Source organism: Rhineura floridana, chromosome 1, assembly GCF_030035675.1.
Source record: "Rhineura floridana isolate rRhiFlo1 chromosome 1, rRhiFlo1.hap2, whole genome shotgun sequence".
Taxonomy (NCBI): Eukaryota; Metazoa; Chordata; class Lepidosauria; order Squamata; family Rhineuridae; genus Rhineura; species Rhineura floridana.
The window spans coordinates 35,863,092-35,880,741 of record NC_084480.1 but is presented as its reverse complement, the minus strand read 5'-3'; the positions used below and the strand labels follow the sequence as shown (position 1 = coordinate 35,880,741).

Here is a 17,650-nt window from a genome sequence, read left to right as displayed (position 1 = left end):
CCTGACAGCTCTGAAGCCCTGATGTATGACTGCTACTGGGATGATTTAAATCTGTTAAGTATGTGATGAGGGAGAGCAGGGGAATACAATAAAATAAGGGTTTGATGTTTCCACCAGCGGGGTCCTTTCACTTTGGGGAATGCTTATTTATCCAGTGGTGAGGTTGGTGGGAAAGGTGGCAGGGCGAAGACCAAGGGAATTTATGCTCACTAAAACTGAGTGGAGACTGGGATATTCAGGGCCTTGGCTTGCAGGGGAGACTGAATGTTCCGACTCACAGCTGCTTTTGGAAGAAGGGACTTGCTTGCCTGCAAAGGAATGTTTAGCAGGTCTTTCTGTTGTCGCTCTCTCTGTGCGTGTGTGTGTCTCTCTCTCTGTTTAAAATATTAAAACTATGAGGTGGGGGGAGAAGAAGAGAGAAAAATGCTTGTGGAACTGACAGGTTAATAAGGGACAGATTCTATTTCCAGCTGGAGTTTGGATGCCATCAGTAAATTTTGCTGAAGTTGCACTGAAAGACATGATTTTGGCCATAGTCTGAGCACTGGAATGAGGAGTGTGTGTATGTGATATGAACAAATAAAAGCACAAAAATGGAATCCATATACTGTAGTCAATGCATGAATATTACCAAGGCAGAATGCTGTTTCCCAAACTGTGTGGTAAGGCTGTATGTTACCATGGCAAACTTGTATCCAAGAACAGAAAACGAATCAAGATAGTTTTTAAGTCCCTAGTTTGAATGTTGACCTCAGCTGCAAACTTGCCTAGGTAAGCTGCTCTCTTTCTGTCAGTTTCAGCCCACCCATCCCATCCTAGTGCACAGGTAATAAGACCAAGTCATACAGCAGGTTGGGGAATCTCCAGCTATTGTATCAACATTAGCTTGCCAGGGATCTCTGTTTGGCCCATCAGGCCATTCCTGACAAACCACACCCACCTGCTCCACACCTGATGTCGTATGTGACATTAGACATTGGGCAGGTACCAATGTGGCTTCAAAGGAAATATTGGGAGCTTAAAGGGAGCTCCCCATTGTTCCGTTGGTGGAGCAAAGTGCACTGTGCCTTGCTCCAGGATGGGGAAAGGGGGTTTCAGTGCAAACCCCTTTGTCATCCTGGAGCAAGCTCAGGACGCTCGTCACCTGACACTGTAATAGGCTGGCTACCCACCTGTCCAGTTTGTCCTGCACAAGCGGTAAGGCAGATACAGATCTGGCCTGCCCGGGGGGCGGGGGGGTTTCCTTACTCCTACCTTATGGGGTTGGAGTGTAACAAGATAATGCACATGGAATTCTTGGAAGTCTCTAAGCAACCATATAAACGCTGTTCTAAATAATTCTATGTACTTTTACTCCACATTGATAAACACATTAGAAATTTGGTTTCTTACTTCATGTGCTTGTGGGACAAAATACACACATGCAATAAGGGCTTTCCCCTTACATCTGTGTATACCCTTGTACGTAAAAGGGTTCCAGGATATGGTCAGAAAGCACAAGAGTCCATTGTATTACTGAAGTTAAGCAGGTTTGGGTCTGGACAATGCCTGGATGGGGGGACCTGGAAACTACATTTATGCTGCCTTGGGTTCCATTCTGGAAGAAAGCCAGTTATAAATGTATGAAAGATTCTTTCTACCTTGCTAAACAAAATGTTTGCTTTTATATGTTTGTGTCCTACCATTCTTCTCCACAGAGCTCAACAGTAGTTTCTCCTAACAACTTCCCTGTAGGGGAGATTAAGGTGAAAGCACTTTGCTCAGTGGCAGGCCATCTGCTTTGCATGCAGAAGTTTCCAGGTTCAATCCCCAGCATTTTTCCAGGGAGGCTGAGAAATCCCTTCCAGAGCTCTGCCAGTCAGTATTTTCAGTGTGCACAGTACTGAGCTAGATGGACCAATGGTCTCACCTGGTATAAGGCAGATTCCTACGTTCTTACGTTAGGGTGGGAGGTGGTAACTTGCCCAAGACTTCCCAGTGAGTTCTGTTACATTTGGATTTTGCAAAACGTGTAGATCTCATACATGTAGATCTCTATGCTATGTCTATCTTTCTTCCTTTTTTTTTTTTACAAAGGGAGATTGCTGAGTGTTGAATGCTGAATTACTTTTTTATATAATAAAAGGTCATCAATATGTGATCATTCTCTTGTTTTTCAGACTGTCGTTTTACTCTGGACATTCTTCATTCTCCATGTATTGCATGCTGTTCCTAGCAGTAAGTATATTCTTTAGCAGCCAGTTATTGAAAAAAAATCTGTTTGTGTTGCATAGCATGAAGCTGAAACATGTGCTACATCAGCATTTCCTTTGGGCTGCTTGTGCAAAGGAAGCATTAAAAGAAAAAAAAAAGGTTGGGGTGGGGTCAGAGGTGTTTGCTCTGAGATATTTTGAAGGTTGTAATGTTTGGCAACTGCATGTTAGGTCGGCTTTTTCTTAAATTGTCCAGGGTGGTGGTAGGTGAAAAGAACGTGCAGGGAAGATGAAGAAGGGGATAAAGATGATTAGGTTTCTTTTTTCTTCTTTTGGCCTTTTTGTATTCTCCCAATTCAGCCTGGCAACAACATGTTTGGAAAACACGTTTTCAAGATGGTAATAGCAAATGGAACACACTTATTTATTTATTTATTTATTTTTTATTTTTAAAACTTATATACCGCCTGACTAGCAATAGCTCTCTGGGCGGTGAACATAGATACAATAAAATGCAATATAATACAAAACATCAGTCTAAAATCAAATTTCACAGTCTAAAAACAGCAAAGGCGAAAATCAAATTACAAACATTACAATCATTAACAAAAAATTAAAATGCCTCGGAGTAGAGAAAGGTTTTAACCTGGCGCCGAAAGGATGATAGTGTCGGCGCCAGGCGAACCTCCTTGGGGAGACTATTCCATAGTTCGGGAGCCACCACTGAGAAGGCCCTTGATCTTGTCACTGCCCTCCGGGCCTCCCTATGAGTCGGGACCCGGAGGAGGGCCTTCGTAGCAGACCATAGTGTACGAGCCGGTTCATAGCGGGAGAGGCGTTCCGACAGATATTGAGGTCCCGCGCCATATAAGGCTTTATAGGTTAATACCAACACTTTGAATTTGGCCCGGAAGCGTATTGGAAGCCAGTGCAAGCGGGCCAAAACAGGTGTTATATGGTCAGACCGCTTCGTTCTTGTTAGCAGTCTGGCCGCCGCATTTTGCACCAGCTGTAGTTTCCGAACCGTCTTCAGAGGTAGCCCTACGTAGAGCGCATTACAGTAATCCAAACGTGAGGTTACCAGAGCATGTACTACTGATGTAAGATCCTCCTTACTCAGGTAGGGACGTAGCTGGGCTACCAATCGAAGTTGGTAGAACGCATTCCGTGCCACAGAGGCTACATGAGCCTCAAGTGACAGGGAAGAGTCTAGAACGACTTGGGTTTATACGAGTGAAATGAATGACTTTGATATCAAACTTGTAGACCTCAAGTCTCTGCATGAGCAGAAAATGTATCCCAGGACTATCATGACAGAAGATACTGGGGTGCACTCAGTTTGTGTAGGGTATCAGCCATGCCAGCAGTGATTCAAGAGCCTGGCCTTGCACGCAACTTCTGATATGACAGGCATTCTTGAATTGTGACACCCTAGTTCACTCCGCCAGTACGGCTGAGCCAACCCTGGACAGAGATTGACTCATAGAATGCAGCAGCTGCCACTTCTCTGCAGCTTAGGCAGTTCATGTAAGCAGCATAGACTCCCTTTATGGGTGGGGAGTCTCCTTCTCTTCCTGTCTCCATCCCTGGCAAACCAAACCACCCTTGTAAGAAGCACTGGGGCTCTTTCTTCCCTAGCAGAGCCACTTTAGGCCTTCTCTTCCGAATTTCACGCTTTGTCTGGGAGATTTGGGTGATGGTTCTACCTCCTAGGCTAAGCCTGGCTCTACTTTAAGCAAGGAAGGAAGAGGCAGGAATATGTCCATCAAATGTTTAACAAGCGTCTGCAATTTAGATATCAGTTTGCAATTGCCACCCAGTCTTGATAAGCTACATTCTCGCTATTTGTTCTTGTTTATTTTTGGCCAAGAGAGAAGTAACTGCCAAAACAGATGGGGCAATCTAATCAAAACGGAGACTCCAGCTTCATGTCTGTGTATTTAAGCAAACAAATAATTTTTTAAAATGTCTGCACTGTTTCAGCAAGGCATGTAGGAATACATTTCACAAATTATTCCCAGCATGGCTCTGTAGACGTCTTGTAGATTTATTAGAAACTGGAAAGCTTAAATGTTTTAAAACATTGTTTTTTAATTGTAGAAACACTTCTTGCTGTAGGATTGTTCTTGGGAAGAATGTTTGTTGTTTAAGAACACTTAATACTTGCACCCAGTTTCCAGGGCACAATCTCTATTTGCAGGATTTGTTTTATTATCACTCTGATAAATGTTAAGAGTGCTTCAATTCCCAACAGAATGACAAATCTAACTTCTAGCCTGTAGTGACATTAATAAAATTACCTACCTCTTTTTCCGGTTAGGAGTTAGGCACTGACTGATTCTTTCTTGAAATTAGACCTCTTAGCTTTGTTATTGTTCTTGAAACATGTGAACTGTAGGCTTCCAAGTCGCCTTCTTTGCAGTATATAGAATGAAAGTATCTGGTCATGGACAGTGGCAATACTATTGACAGTGATGTCTTAAAAGTCTCTGCTGACCCTGACCAATTTTATCTGTGTAACAGACCTGCCCTTTGAAGGTGCTCTTTGTCCATAGCTCATCTAGTCTCCTGTGCTTGGCAGCTGCTCTCTTAAGACAGAGAAATTTCCTGGCACTGCCTGCTCTAAAATCCTTCAACTGGAGATGTTTGAGGTTGAAACTGGAATATTACATGGGCAACATATGTCATCAAAACATTGTTTTGATGCAAGGAACATGTGCCTCCTTGCTCACCTCGATCCAAGGGTAGAGGTTCTTAATCCTTACTTACCCTTAGGAAACTGAGGACTGAGCCCAAAATCAGTGGGGTTAGTGACTCCCATGACCATTTTTACATGGCAAAAAGACAGAAGTACACACTTCTAGTAGATTTTGATGTGCTGAGTTAGTCTTGGGAATGCCTCAGTGCATGTCCAAATCACAACTGGCCACATTCTAAAATATTTTACAGAAAAATAGGTTGCATTAGGATGTACAAAATGTTTGTGTGTGCTAGAGAATTTTGAAGACTAGTTTAGTTAGTCAAAGTGCTTCTCAGGTTGACTTTGGTACATAATGTCCATGTGAATTTGCTCTTTATTTTCTTTTGGAGTGAATTCTTGAATGTATACTTTTAAAAAACAACTAGTAATTGTAATTTTTTTCTTTGCCTTCTTATACCATAAAGTTATCAAGGCATCCTAAAACAAATACAAATGAGTAAAATATTTAAAAAGACATACTGTATAATGCACATAATTAAAAGTTATCACACACTAATTCCCAACAATTAAACCCTCATTCCTCTCATACACAGTACTGTCATCATTAAAACAGCAAACTAGCCAATACCATCAAGCAACAGGACAGAAAGTTAACAATCAAAATGCCTGAGAATAGAGGAAAGGTTGGCTTGGTGCTGAAAAGATAGTAGTGCCAGGCAGACCTCTGTGGGGAGAGCTTTCCATAGTTGGGGAACCACTACTGAAAAGATCCTCTATCTTGTAGCCACCTCCATACTTCTGCCAGAGGGGGTACTCAGAGAATGGCCTCTGATGTACTAAGGGTCAAGGCAGAGTCATGCAGGAAAAGATACTCCATAAGATCCTGGGTTTCCAAGCCGCATAAGGCTTTATAGGCCAAAATATATTGAAAGCTAGTGCAATTGGGCCAGAATCTGTGGTGCATGCTTGGATCAACTGGCCCCTGTTATTAGTCTGGATACTGAATTCTGTTCCAGCTGCAGTTTCTGGACAGTCTTCAAAGGCAGTCCCACACATAACACATTCCAGTACTGTAATCTCAAGAATACCAGAGTAAGGACAAGTTGGTAGAAGGCATTCCACACCACAAAGGCCACTTGTTCATTAACAGAAAACTGATCCAGAAGCACCCTCAAGCTATAAACCTGCTCTTTCTCAGGGGGAGGTGATATGACTCCACCCAGAATTGGCTAAACACCAATTATCTGGACAGAGGAACCATACACTAAAAGCGCCTGTCTTTTCTGGATTGAGCTTCAGTTTTCCAGCCATTCCTGTGGTCCTTCACCACCACACCTGCTTGTGATGAAAAGGGGAAGTGGAGCTGCACGTCATTGGCATATTAATGATAACACAGTCTAGAACTCAGATTTGGGGAGCCCCTCAAACTCTCTGAAATAGAACTGCCTTAGCCTCATTTGGAAGGCCAGCAGTAAAGGGGCCAGCAGAATTTGGCCAAGAGGGAGTCTCAAAGTGTTGGTACTGTTGGTGTCAAGGCCCTGTTCTAGGTAGCTGCACTCCTCCCGGTATCTCAAATGGGAATCCAAAGTGGAGCCTCTGAGAAAGATCTTAAACTGCAGGTAGGTTCATGTTGGAGATGGCAGTACTTCAGAATTTGGTCCCAAGCCATCTTAACTATTTGCTTCACTGCTGTGGAGTTGGGCATGATGTTATATGGTAAAGAGAATTATTGTTTATATATTTTTGTATTTTTATTCCACTTTTTCAGACAATTATCTCCCAAAGTGGCTCATGCCAGTTTAAAAAAAAAAAGTTGAGACAGAGGCTCTGCCATTAGGCTTACAAATTAAAAGGCAAGGATTTAAAGGCTGTGGAGGGAAAAAGCAGGGGAGGCAGATTGGTTCTTCAGGGCCAGAATGAAGTGGTGAGCTGGAACCAGGCGTGTTTATCCATTTCAGGCCAGGCTGATCCTCCTTTGCTCGTGGTCTCGTTGCTTGAGTAGCAGTTGGCAGCTCTTGCTCCTTTGTTTGACTTGGGTTTGGAGGTCTTGGGGGCAAAACAAATCTCCAACAAAGCCTTGCTGACATGGAGATGAGCTTGCCTCCCAAAACAGTATGGATAGATGGAGACAAGTCACAATGTGAATTTTTCTGCAGTCTTAGTTGTCTGCTGCTCCTGGCCTATCAAGGCCACCCACAATGCAGCCAGATTGCAGAACAGGCAACTGCACTGTTTTGCCCAGTTTCATTTACTTATGTAAATGTTGGATTAATAAGCAGAAAGACCTACGACTTTATCATGTATTCTGGTGGTGGCATAATAAACGGGTCTCCTCACCTCCATGGGGATTAACCAGGATAAGCAAGAGTGACCCTTGAGAATTTCTTTGGAATTTGTCTCTATTTGGAATGCTCTTAGTCCTTAATGAGTTAGTGGCTATGTCTTGTGAAATAAGGAAGGATTTACCCCAGGGCTGGTTCTGCCTGTTATTGCAATTTGCTGCTTACAAGATACAGATGTGATCATCTTTCTCTCTGTGTAGACATTTCACGGCTCCTAATTTTTCCATGTGGCAACACAGAGTTCTGCCACTGGCCCCATGTCAAGTCTTATGCATCTGATAACCTTTTTTTCAAATGTACTTTCTGACCAGCTTCTCTTACCGCTTGCATGCTTGATTCCAGCTGCAGTTGTGTGCTGCTCGTGACTCTCCAGTTCCTAACATGTGGCATTACTCACAGCCTGGGCTAATCATAACCAGACGCTTGAAATTTCAGCCTCCGGAGGGCTGAAGGAATCTGACTTATGTTAGTGTGACTGACTGTGCAGGCACTCATGTACACACACACAAAAACAAAAACCCAACCAAAAAGGCTATGATAGTACCACACTGGCAGCTCTGCAGGACTGCTTGAGAAACCCATAGAATCCCAGATTCTTCTCAGTCCATTGGCAGTCACTTCCTCCAGATTGCAAGAACATGCAGCTTCTTTTCAGTGGGAGTGTTTGCACTGGCCTTCAGGAAGAACCCGCAGTTTGTCAGTTAGTTAAATCAGCTTCCTGAACCATAAACCCAGAATTATAACAGCCACTGTCTGTGTCAGCGTGTTAATTCCTTCTGGGGTTTTCCTGCTCCAGTTGCACTGATCTTGCTGTAAGAGGCAATTTAGACCTGCTTGTATACAAGCATGTGTACAAAACTGCTTTGTAAGACTTTGTTTGCACATAACTGTTGTGGTCCAGAGTATGGAGATGGTCATTGGGATAATGAGTCACTCATTTTTCAAGAGCAAGGATGGGGATGGGAATGCACACGTATCTCCCTTGCATGTTTGCTGACTTATTCCTAACAGTTACACATATCTGGAGATGTGTCAGTTGAGCTTAAGAGGCTTTACTTTTTGCTGTGCCCTTTTTCAAGGAAGGTGGCACACTAGGATGGAGGTGCTCTGACTCTGTGTGCCCTCTCTCTAAATCCCTCTCCTCTTTATAGAGAGTAGATGTTAAGCTGTTTAATCACCTGCTTTAGAGGCCCTTCCACTATTGTCTGATATTTCTTGAGCTCTGTGGGGCAACATCACTGCTTGCTTAGCTGATGTACTTGTGTGTTTCTGTTAATTTTGTAAGTTTTGTAAAGTGCTTTGGATGCTGACTACAGGAAAAGGTGGACCAGACTTCACTTCCCCCCATCCAAAATAATTGAATCAGTCAATAGTGCTGCAGTTGAGAGTGCCACTGTTGATTATGTCAGGGAAGTTAACTATGTCCATGGCCCTCTGTTGATGAGTCTAACTTCTTCAGTCTGATATGCCCCTCTAGGCTAATCAGAGGGCAGATGTTTCCAGCCCAAATTCCAGGAAGGCGAGCAACCTGGTATTGCATAAGGACATAAGAAGAGCCTGCTGGATCAGGCCCATCTAGTTAAAGGCCCATCTAGTCCAGCATTCTGTTCTCATAGTGGCCAACTAGATGCCTATGGGAAGCCCACAGCAGAACCTGAGCACTCTCCCTACCTGTGATTCCCAGCAACTGGAATTCAGAGATATATTGGGTTGTATTTAACTAACCTTTACTCAGAGTGGACCCATTGAAATCAATAGATCTAAGTTAGTCATGGCCATTAATTTCAATTGGTCTGCTCCGAGTAAAAGTTGAATACAACCCAATATGCCTTCAATAGTGGAGGTGTAACATAGTGCATAGTGGCAAAGGCTAAGGTACAAACCCAGAAGTCCTTAAGGCCATTCTTGCCCCTGCTTTACTACATAGCTTTAGGCAAGCTACACTCGGTCCTCTATCTGCAGTATGGAGGAAAAACTATCCTCCCTTACTAGTTGTAAGGATGACAAAGTAATGTAAGTGAAGCTCTTTGAACAATATAAAAATGAAAATTAGTAATGCCTTTGCCACTGTGCTGCCATTGTTGCAGATATGTAGGGTTCAATTTGATTCTTTTTCTTTCAGCACCTCTTGCACCCAAGGCATACCTGACTTTCTGCTTCCTTCTCAATATGAAACTTGGGGCTACTTATTTTAAATAAATAACTAAAATATTATGTATATCCTGCCTCTTAATTTAAAACTGATTCATGTGGCAGCTAAAAAAAGCAACTAAATTAAACAATCTCATATATAAAAAAGTAAAATATTGTGAAAATTATGTACCATGTGTGTTTTTATAAATTGTTAAAAAAAAAAACAGAACAGCATCCACTCATATTAAAACAGTACTGGTTTCCGTCTCTTTGTGTAAGACAGCCAGAAGGAGACCCTGGCGCATGAGAGGATGATGGGTGTTCTAGAGGCAAGGAGTCACACCCAAGAAAGCCTTGTTCCTTGCTGCCACCCAGTTACTGGAGGAGGAGGTAGAGGCACTCTGAGCAGAGCCTCTGAAGATTACCTTAGTTTTTCAGAGATAAGTGATACTTCCAAGCTCCTTATATGGAAATAACTTCAGTGTTGAAATCTGTGTTACTCCTGTGTGTAGGTTGTCATGCGTTATTGTCCCAGGACCTCAAACAGAAATAAGTATTCAATAATGTAATAGTGTTAATAGTAATTTTACTATAGTAATATGTATCCAGCAATGAAAGAAAACTCTTAAACAGGAATATATGTAGTTGCATATGTAAGAACTTGTATCTTTCATAATATGTCATGCATGCATAAGTACATAAACCCATATGCTCAGATAGTCTGGTTTGAGCAGTGAGTTGCTATATTCCACAGTAGGTGTGCACTCTTCTGTCAGTTTTCAGATGATTATACATACATGTAAATTGCCGTGGTATACACAATGGGAAGAATCATTGTATGTCACAATCGATCAATGGAAGTCACTTGCTTTTCACATGGAAGCAACATTTTTGTCAGAATGTAACCCTGTGGGAAACAATCCTTGGGAAGGAGGAAGACAAAAGGAAATCCCCAGAGGGAAATTGTGGATCAGCGTTCTCCTTTTCAGTTCCTCCTATTAGTTTGGGGCATGGTTCATTTTGAGAAGCTACTAGCTCCCAAAGTTTAGTGGTCAGCTGAGATGCCAAGTTGCTCTGTTTGGTTGACTGGTGAGGAGCAAATGTTAGGTTTGAGCACACTAAATAATCTCTGCCAGTTTTTCTCTTGAAATGAAATGGGATGATCCATTATCTCATTAGGAGCTGGAGACTTGCTACACTGAAGAATGATCTGTTCCTTGACACTGGTGAACAGGGTAGCACAATAGTGCTGCTAATTGGAGCCCTAAATTCTACATTGTTTAATTATCAGTCCACCAACGCATCAGGTACAATCCAGATGTCTTGGGGTATTACTAATTTACTGATGTGTGTAAAATTGGGGAAAGCAGATCTCAGACTTGTGGGCTCTACTTTAAAAAAAACAAAACACTAAAGTCCTGAGATCCACCAACTGGAGCCTCATGCAAAAGACATTCACATAGATTTAATTAATTCTGAGCCTAGGAATTTGTTTTTAGTACATAAACTTGATGGGAGCTTGCAGGCCTTCTGCACAAAATTCAACTCCTGATTACAATCCCACCCACCCCCAGATATTTTTGGTGCTATTCCCATTGAAGTGAACATGGCTACGCCTTCAGAATACTGAAAGTTGATAACTAATGAGTGGGGAATGCTTTAACTGAGTAAGCTAATGGCACTCCCTCCTCTTTGCTTCCTTACAGGGTACAACAGGCTGGCTGCAAGCGGTTGTCTATATTTAAAGAGAAGGGAATGATTCATGTTTATTCCCCAGCTGACAGTTGAGGAAATGTAGTCTTTTCTTTGGCTGGTATTAATTGGGGCAGTTATTTACGAATAAAATGCAAAATTGACTTTTTTTTTTAAAAAAAAGATGAAACATCTAATTTCTGAAGAAAAGTTTTTTTAAGGGAACAAAGATGTGGATTTTTGGTCCCTTCTCCGTTCTTGTTTGGAATCTCACTTCTGGTTAGCTGGGCAGCTGTCCTGAATCTTACTGACTCAGGAATGGAAAGATTTACTTGACATGGAAATTGGACATATCCATGCCTATGAAAATGCAGCTGTCATCTTGTCTTTAGTATTTGCGTTTATTGAGAATGGTATATTCCCTCCCTCCCCCCCCCCAAGGCACAGAAAAATAAAACTCCTATAGAGGTTATTCAGGACTCACTGTTCTTGTAGGGGTATCCCAGGAGACAAGGCTACACGGGCTTGGATAGTACACTGAGAAACTGGCAGTCAGCAAACAAACTACCCATAATAGAGATCCATATTGGACCACATACTTCAGAGGGCAGTTGACTGCATACGTTCTTAGCCTATTGCTGGGCTTTGGCACAGAAATGCAAATAGATCTGTATTGTGCCTGCTATTGACATGGGATGTAACCATAGCCTCTGGCATTCACATGGTGCTGATATGGCTCCTTTGTTTCAGACACTACAGAAACAAGATTGCTTACAGAATCAAACTCCCTTTAAGTCTCTTTAAATTTGCCTAGCAATTTACTTACCCAGTGGGTACTACATGGCAGTGTGCCATCAAGAAAGCTACTAGATAACTTTGTTTTTTCATTGAGGTTGTTAATACATCTGCTCTGGGCTGCTATGAGCACTTACCTTCCTAATAAAGTAAAAAGAGAAGGGGGGGGAGATGTAGTTCTCCTTGCTGCCCGTGGAAGCTGGTGAGACTATTTGACAGAGCAAAAGTGTTGCCTTCCCAAGGCTTGGTAGCGACTTGAAGATAGGTGTATAATTCGGCCCGTCCTTGCAGCTTGTAGTCCAAGAGTTACTATCTCATACCTTTTAGCTAGTCTTAACAGGCACACTGATGAAGTAATTTGTGGCACGTCAGCAGCCTGGGTGGGGAGAAGAAAAGAACACATTCTTTATACTATCCATCCAAACTTTGCTTGACTGGTAGCAATTTTTGCTGTCCGTAAGTAAGCAGGCAAATGGCTGTTTGCAAGCCTGGCTTGAGCGCTTCGTAGCATGTCTATGTCTGTGGGTGCGTACACATCATACATTGGAAGCACACACCCTGAATGCTGGGAACCATAGTTTAGCCTTCACAGAGCTACAATTCCCAGCACCCTTAACAAACTACCATTCTTAGGATTTTTGGGGGGGGGGGGGAAATATGCTTTAAATGTGCTTTTAAACTGTTTTGTTGATAATTTCAATGTGTTCTGTAAAAGGGTTTTTTCCCCAATCAAGTGGTATATAATTGTTGTTAAATAAACAACTGTATGGTGTGTATGCAGCCTGTGTTGCTAACTGTTCTCTGCAGTATTGCTATCTGTGCTCTGTAAACAGGTCCTTAAAGTTAATTTGGGAGTTAGCATGTAACTAGGGAAAAGGACATCACCTTCATGTCCTGCTTCCTGAGTACAGGCAGGCCCCACTTATACGGCGGGTTCAGTTCCGGACCCCTGCTGTAAAGCGGAAATCGCCGTAAAGCAGAATCCCATTCACTATAATGGGCCGCGTCGTGCGAAAATGGTGCAAAACGTCACAAAAGAGCAAAAAATACATTTAAAATTGAAAATGAAAGCTGCCACATCAGCGGAACACCTTAAAGCAAAACGCCGTAAAGCGGGGCCCTACTGTATGTTGTTGTTATGTGCCTTCAAGTCGACTATGACTTATGGCGACCCTATGAATCAGTGACCTCCAACAACATCTGTTGTGAACCACCCTGTTCAGATCTTGTAAGTTCAGGTCTGTGGCTTCCTTTATACAATCAGTCCATCTCTTGTTTGGCCTTCCTCTTTTTCTACTCCCTTCTGTTTTTGCCAGCATTATTGTCTTTTCTAGTGAATAATGTCTTCTCGTGATGTGTCCAAGGTATGATAACCTCGGTTTCATCATTTTCGCTTCTGATGACAGTTCTGGTTTAATTTGTTCTAACACCCAATTATTTGTCTTTTTCACAGTCCATGGTATCCGCAGAGCTCTCCTCCAACACCACATTTCAAATGAGTTGATTTTTCTCTTACCCATTTTTTTCACTGTTCAACTTTGACATCCATACATAGAGATTGGGAATACCATGGTCTGAATGATCCTGACTTTAGTGTTCAGTGATATATCTTTGTATTTGAGGACCTTTTCTAGTTCTCTCACAGCTGCCCTCCCCAGCCCTAGCCTTTTTCTGATTTCTTGAATATTGTCCCCATTTTGGTTAATGACTGTGCCGAGCTATTGATAATCCTTGACAAGTTCAATGTCCTTATTGTCAACTTTAAAGTTACATAAATCTTCTGTTGTCATTACTTTAGTCTTGTTGACGTTCAGCTGTAGTCCTGCTTTTGTGCTTTCCCCTTTAACTTTCATCAGCATTCATTTTAAATCATTACTGGTTTCTGCTAGTAGTATGGTATCGTCTGCATATCTTAAATTATTGATATTCCTCCAATTTTCACACCTCCTTCATCTTGGTCCAATCTCGCTTTCCGTATGATATGTTCTCCGTATAGATTAAATAAATAGGGTGATAAAATACAACCGTGTCTCACACCCTTTCCGATGGGGAACCAATCGGTTTCTCCATATTCTGTCCTTACAGTAGCCTCTTGTCCAGAGTATAGGGTGCACATCAGGACAATCAGATGCTGTGGCACCCCCATTTCTTTTAAAGCATTCCATAGTTTTTCATGATCTACACAGTCAAAGGCTTTGCTGTAATCTATAAAGCACAGGGTGATTTTCTTCTGAAATCCCTTGGTCCGTTCCATTCTCCAATGTATGTTTGCGATATGATCTCTGGTGCCTCCTCCCTTTCTAAATCCAGCTTGGATGTCTGGCATTTCTTGCTGCCTATATGGCAAGAGCCTTTGTTGTAGAATCTTGAGCATTACTTCATTTGCATAGGATTTACTTGCTGAGTACCCAGAAGCGTTTGGCTGACTGATACTGGAAATGGAATGATGAACTAGATAGGTTCTCAGTTTAATCTAGCAAAGCAATTTTTTTTGTAGTGATCTTAGGATCAAGCCATTTGGCCCTAGCAAGTAGTACTGATCCTTCAACAATGCATGTTACCTCAATACTGAGACCCTCTCCTGACAGCAAGCAAACAAGACATGAGCTGAGACCTTCAGGTTTAGCATGAAGAACTCGAAGTCTGTAGACTCACGTGTCCCAATGGCTATCAATTTTTCTCTGTATAGCTGCTACAAGGCAACATAGGCCTACACTAATCAAGAGGTTTAATTTTACCAGTCTCTGTTGGAAGGGACGCTGAGTTTCTGTGCTCTTTCTTTATTTAACGGCACTACCAAACAGTCTCTAGACTCATGCAGGTGCAATTTCATAGGATTAGTAGTAGCAGTAGTTCACTGGGATTTCCATTTGTGCCTTTATTAGTTCCTTAGGAGAAGGTTGTAATTGGGACTGTGTGTACCATGAACTACCATGTTTATGCATTAGGAATAGTTGAATTCTTTGAGTTGAATAAATTATGCAAATATACACTGATGCTTGATTTTCATAATTTTGTTTTTGCTGGCCATGGTGGTGGAGGCAAGAAGCTGTGCAGGGTATTTTGAAGCCTCATCTCCTGGAAATCGTGCTGTCTGTTGCAGTGTGATGTTTCCAGCTTTGAATTTTAGAGGATTTAGAAAGCTAGCACTGTTGAACCATGAGGTGAGCTGATGTGGAGAGGGCTAGGTTGCCTACCTACTTTAGCATGTAAATATGTGATTTTGGAAAGAAGATTAAGGAGAGAACTCTTTCTTCTCTTCTGAGAACTAAAAAGGAGGTACATAAAGTTGGCTTCTGCGGCTTTCTCCCCCAAGCCACCCACAAGCAGAAAATGTTTAAATAAGTGGGAACTGCAGCAGAATGTTGCATGCTGCATCAAAAGTGCTTATGCTTGTATTTGTAATTATGAATAGCAACAAAGCTACAGTCTCATAGCATTTTCTGCATAGATGAAGAGGGCAAACTTTTCCATTGTGCTTCTGTTCAGCACTCCAAGACTCCTTTCTTCCTCTTCCCATTTTCTTCCTTCCTGCCTCCAACAGACATTCATTATTCTGTGCCCACTGAGCATGCTCAGACTTCAATGTGTTGTGGATGTATGTTTGGAGGGTTGTCCCTTTGTTTCTTTTCTTATCTTTCTTTACCCCCCAGTATATGGCTGAGTGGACCTCGACCCCTTTTACCAGAGATTCTACTTCCTCCTTCCGTCGGAATCAAACTCCAGCCGTGAGCAGAGCTTTCGGCTGCATTACCGCCGCTTACCACTCTGCACCACAGAGGATCTGGGGTTCTCCAAGCCTGCTGATATATCCTTGGTGCATGTAGGTGGTGCTGTGTTGGCTACGCAAGGACCAGCACTGAGAGAATTGCAACTGTGCTCTCTGTGTGCGTGCGTGTGATATATGAAATTGTTATGGTAGCAATAGCTAAGTGTACAGGAGAAGAAAGTAAAGAGATATAAATATATAAAAGTTAAGACTTTAAGGTTTAATTCAAAGCTGTGTTACAGTCCTCTTCTCACTGACTCCAGCGTATTGAAGAGAATGGTGAAGCATTTGCTAAAATGAGCTATTAGTGGGTGTGATTTGCATAAGAGGCAAATGATGCTGTCTGTGATATGGGATATGGCAACCTTGAATTTAATCCACCCATTTGTTGGAATTTTACAACTTTCACCATGGTCTTGTGCTTGTAATGCATATCAAGCCATGAACCTGACAGTGGCCACACAAACCTCCATTGTGTCCCTACTGGGTGCAGAAAGAAGCCACCTTATCTGCTAATGAGGATTCCTCCCACGTCCAGAGCCAGCTCTGGCGTAACTCTAGACTCTCTATCAATCTTTTGCTGTAGTTTCAATTTAGGTGCTGAAAGACTTGACAGGTTTGCTGTTAATCCAAAGACCTAGGAGTTGTCAAAGAGATAGATGGCCATCTCTTAACCAGCTCTGGCAGATCTGTTACTCTTGGGATTCTTACACTTTTGGGAACGATGAAATGAGACAATGATCCTTTTTCCTAGACTGAAAACATATTGGTACCTGTACAGTGCCTGCCCCCCCCCGGTTGCCCTGCTGAAAGCAAGGCTAACAACAGCTTGTGGGGCACTTGAAACATAAACCGCCTCCCTGAGCATTGCTTCTCTGAGTGAAACCAAGCCCCATGCAGCTGCTTTTAAGTGATTCTTAATAAGAGAGAGAGATACAATCATGGCTCTGCTATGTCATGTCTGTTTTGCCCCTAAGTGAAACACAGATCTGTATCTGTTTCCATACTGTAATCTTTGTGTTTGGTAATGATGATTACTTATTAGAGCCTATAAACAATGTTTTAGTCTTATTTGAAGTGCTGGAGGAGTTACCTCTGTGTAACGTGGATCCTTTACTATATGTGCGTAAAATATATCAAACTCGTAGTCACAGTGGTTGTGTTCTGTCTAATTGCTGGTTCAAAGCCAATCACAGAGCAACACAAGACCTAGATTTGCACCGATGTATGAAGACCTTTTCTGCATTGTGTTAAACGTCAGCTTAAGTTATGACTTTCTCAAATGGAAAAGTACTTGTGTAGGAAAACCATGTGAAAGCTGTGCATATATGACTGCGCATGTGCCTTTTTTGCTAGCCTTTTATGCAGTGTGCATACAGTGAAAAAGTTGTGTGTATGAGAAACTGATGGACAATTTACAGAAAGCTTGTACATTTTCCTCAGTGTCTGTGCTTTCCTTTGTGGAGAACAGCTTATGAAGTTGTCCCATGGTGCTTTAAGTTTTGGACTATCATTTTCAAGTCACAGGAAGTAATAGTTCCACTTTATTATTTGCTTCTCAGACATCATCCACAGTCCCGAGTCCAGTTCTGGGCACTGCACTTTAAGAAAAGTATATGCAAATTGGGATGATTTCAAGGAATGGCAAAGAGTATAGACGGGTATAGAAAGCAATTCCTTGAAGGAAGTGGTTATGTTTTGCCTGGAGAAGGCTTTGGGGGGGGGAGAGAAGGACAGATAGAACTCTTCAAATACTTGACTGGCTATTGCATAGACAAGGTGAAAGACTTGTTGTCTCGTGCTGCAGATCAGTAGTAGTTCTAATGGGCTTAAGTTACAGGAGGGTCAGTCTCAGGTGACCATTCCTTACTGTAAGAGCAGTTTACCAATGGAGCCAATCACCTAGAGCAGGTGTGGGGATTCTTTGGCCCTGCACATGTTGTTGAATGACAACTCCCATCATCCTTAGCCATTGGGCATGCTTGCTGGGGCTGATGGGAGTTGTAGCTCAACAACATGTGCAAGG

The 17,650-nt window shown here is 42.3% G+C and overlaps 1 protein-coding gene across 2 annotated transcripts in view; it reads left to right on the top strand.

Moving 5' to 3' along the window:
• PLPP1 (phospholipid phosphatase 1) overlaps nucleotides 1-17,650 on the top strand; it is a 116,537-nt gene that overhangs the window by 86,281 nt on the left and 12,606 nt on the right. For both annotated transcript variants that reach the window (XM_061617990.1, XM_061617981.1), the window contains exon 4: nucleotides 2,160-2,217. In XM_061617990.1, coding sequence (XP_061473974.1) covers nucleotides 2,160-2,217 — 58 coding nt within the window. The remainder of the gene's footprint in view (nucleotides 1-2,159; nucleotides 2,218-17,650) is intronic.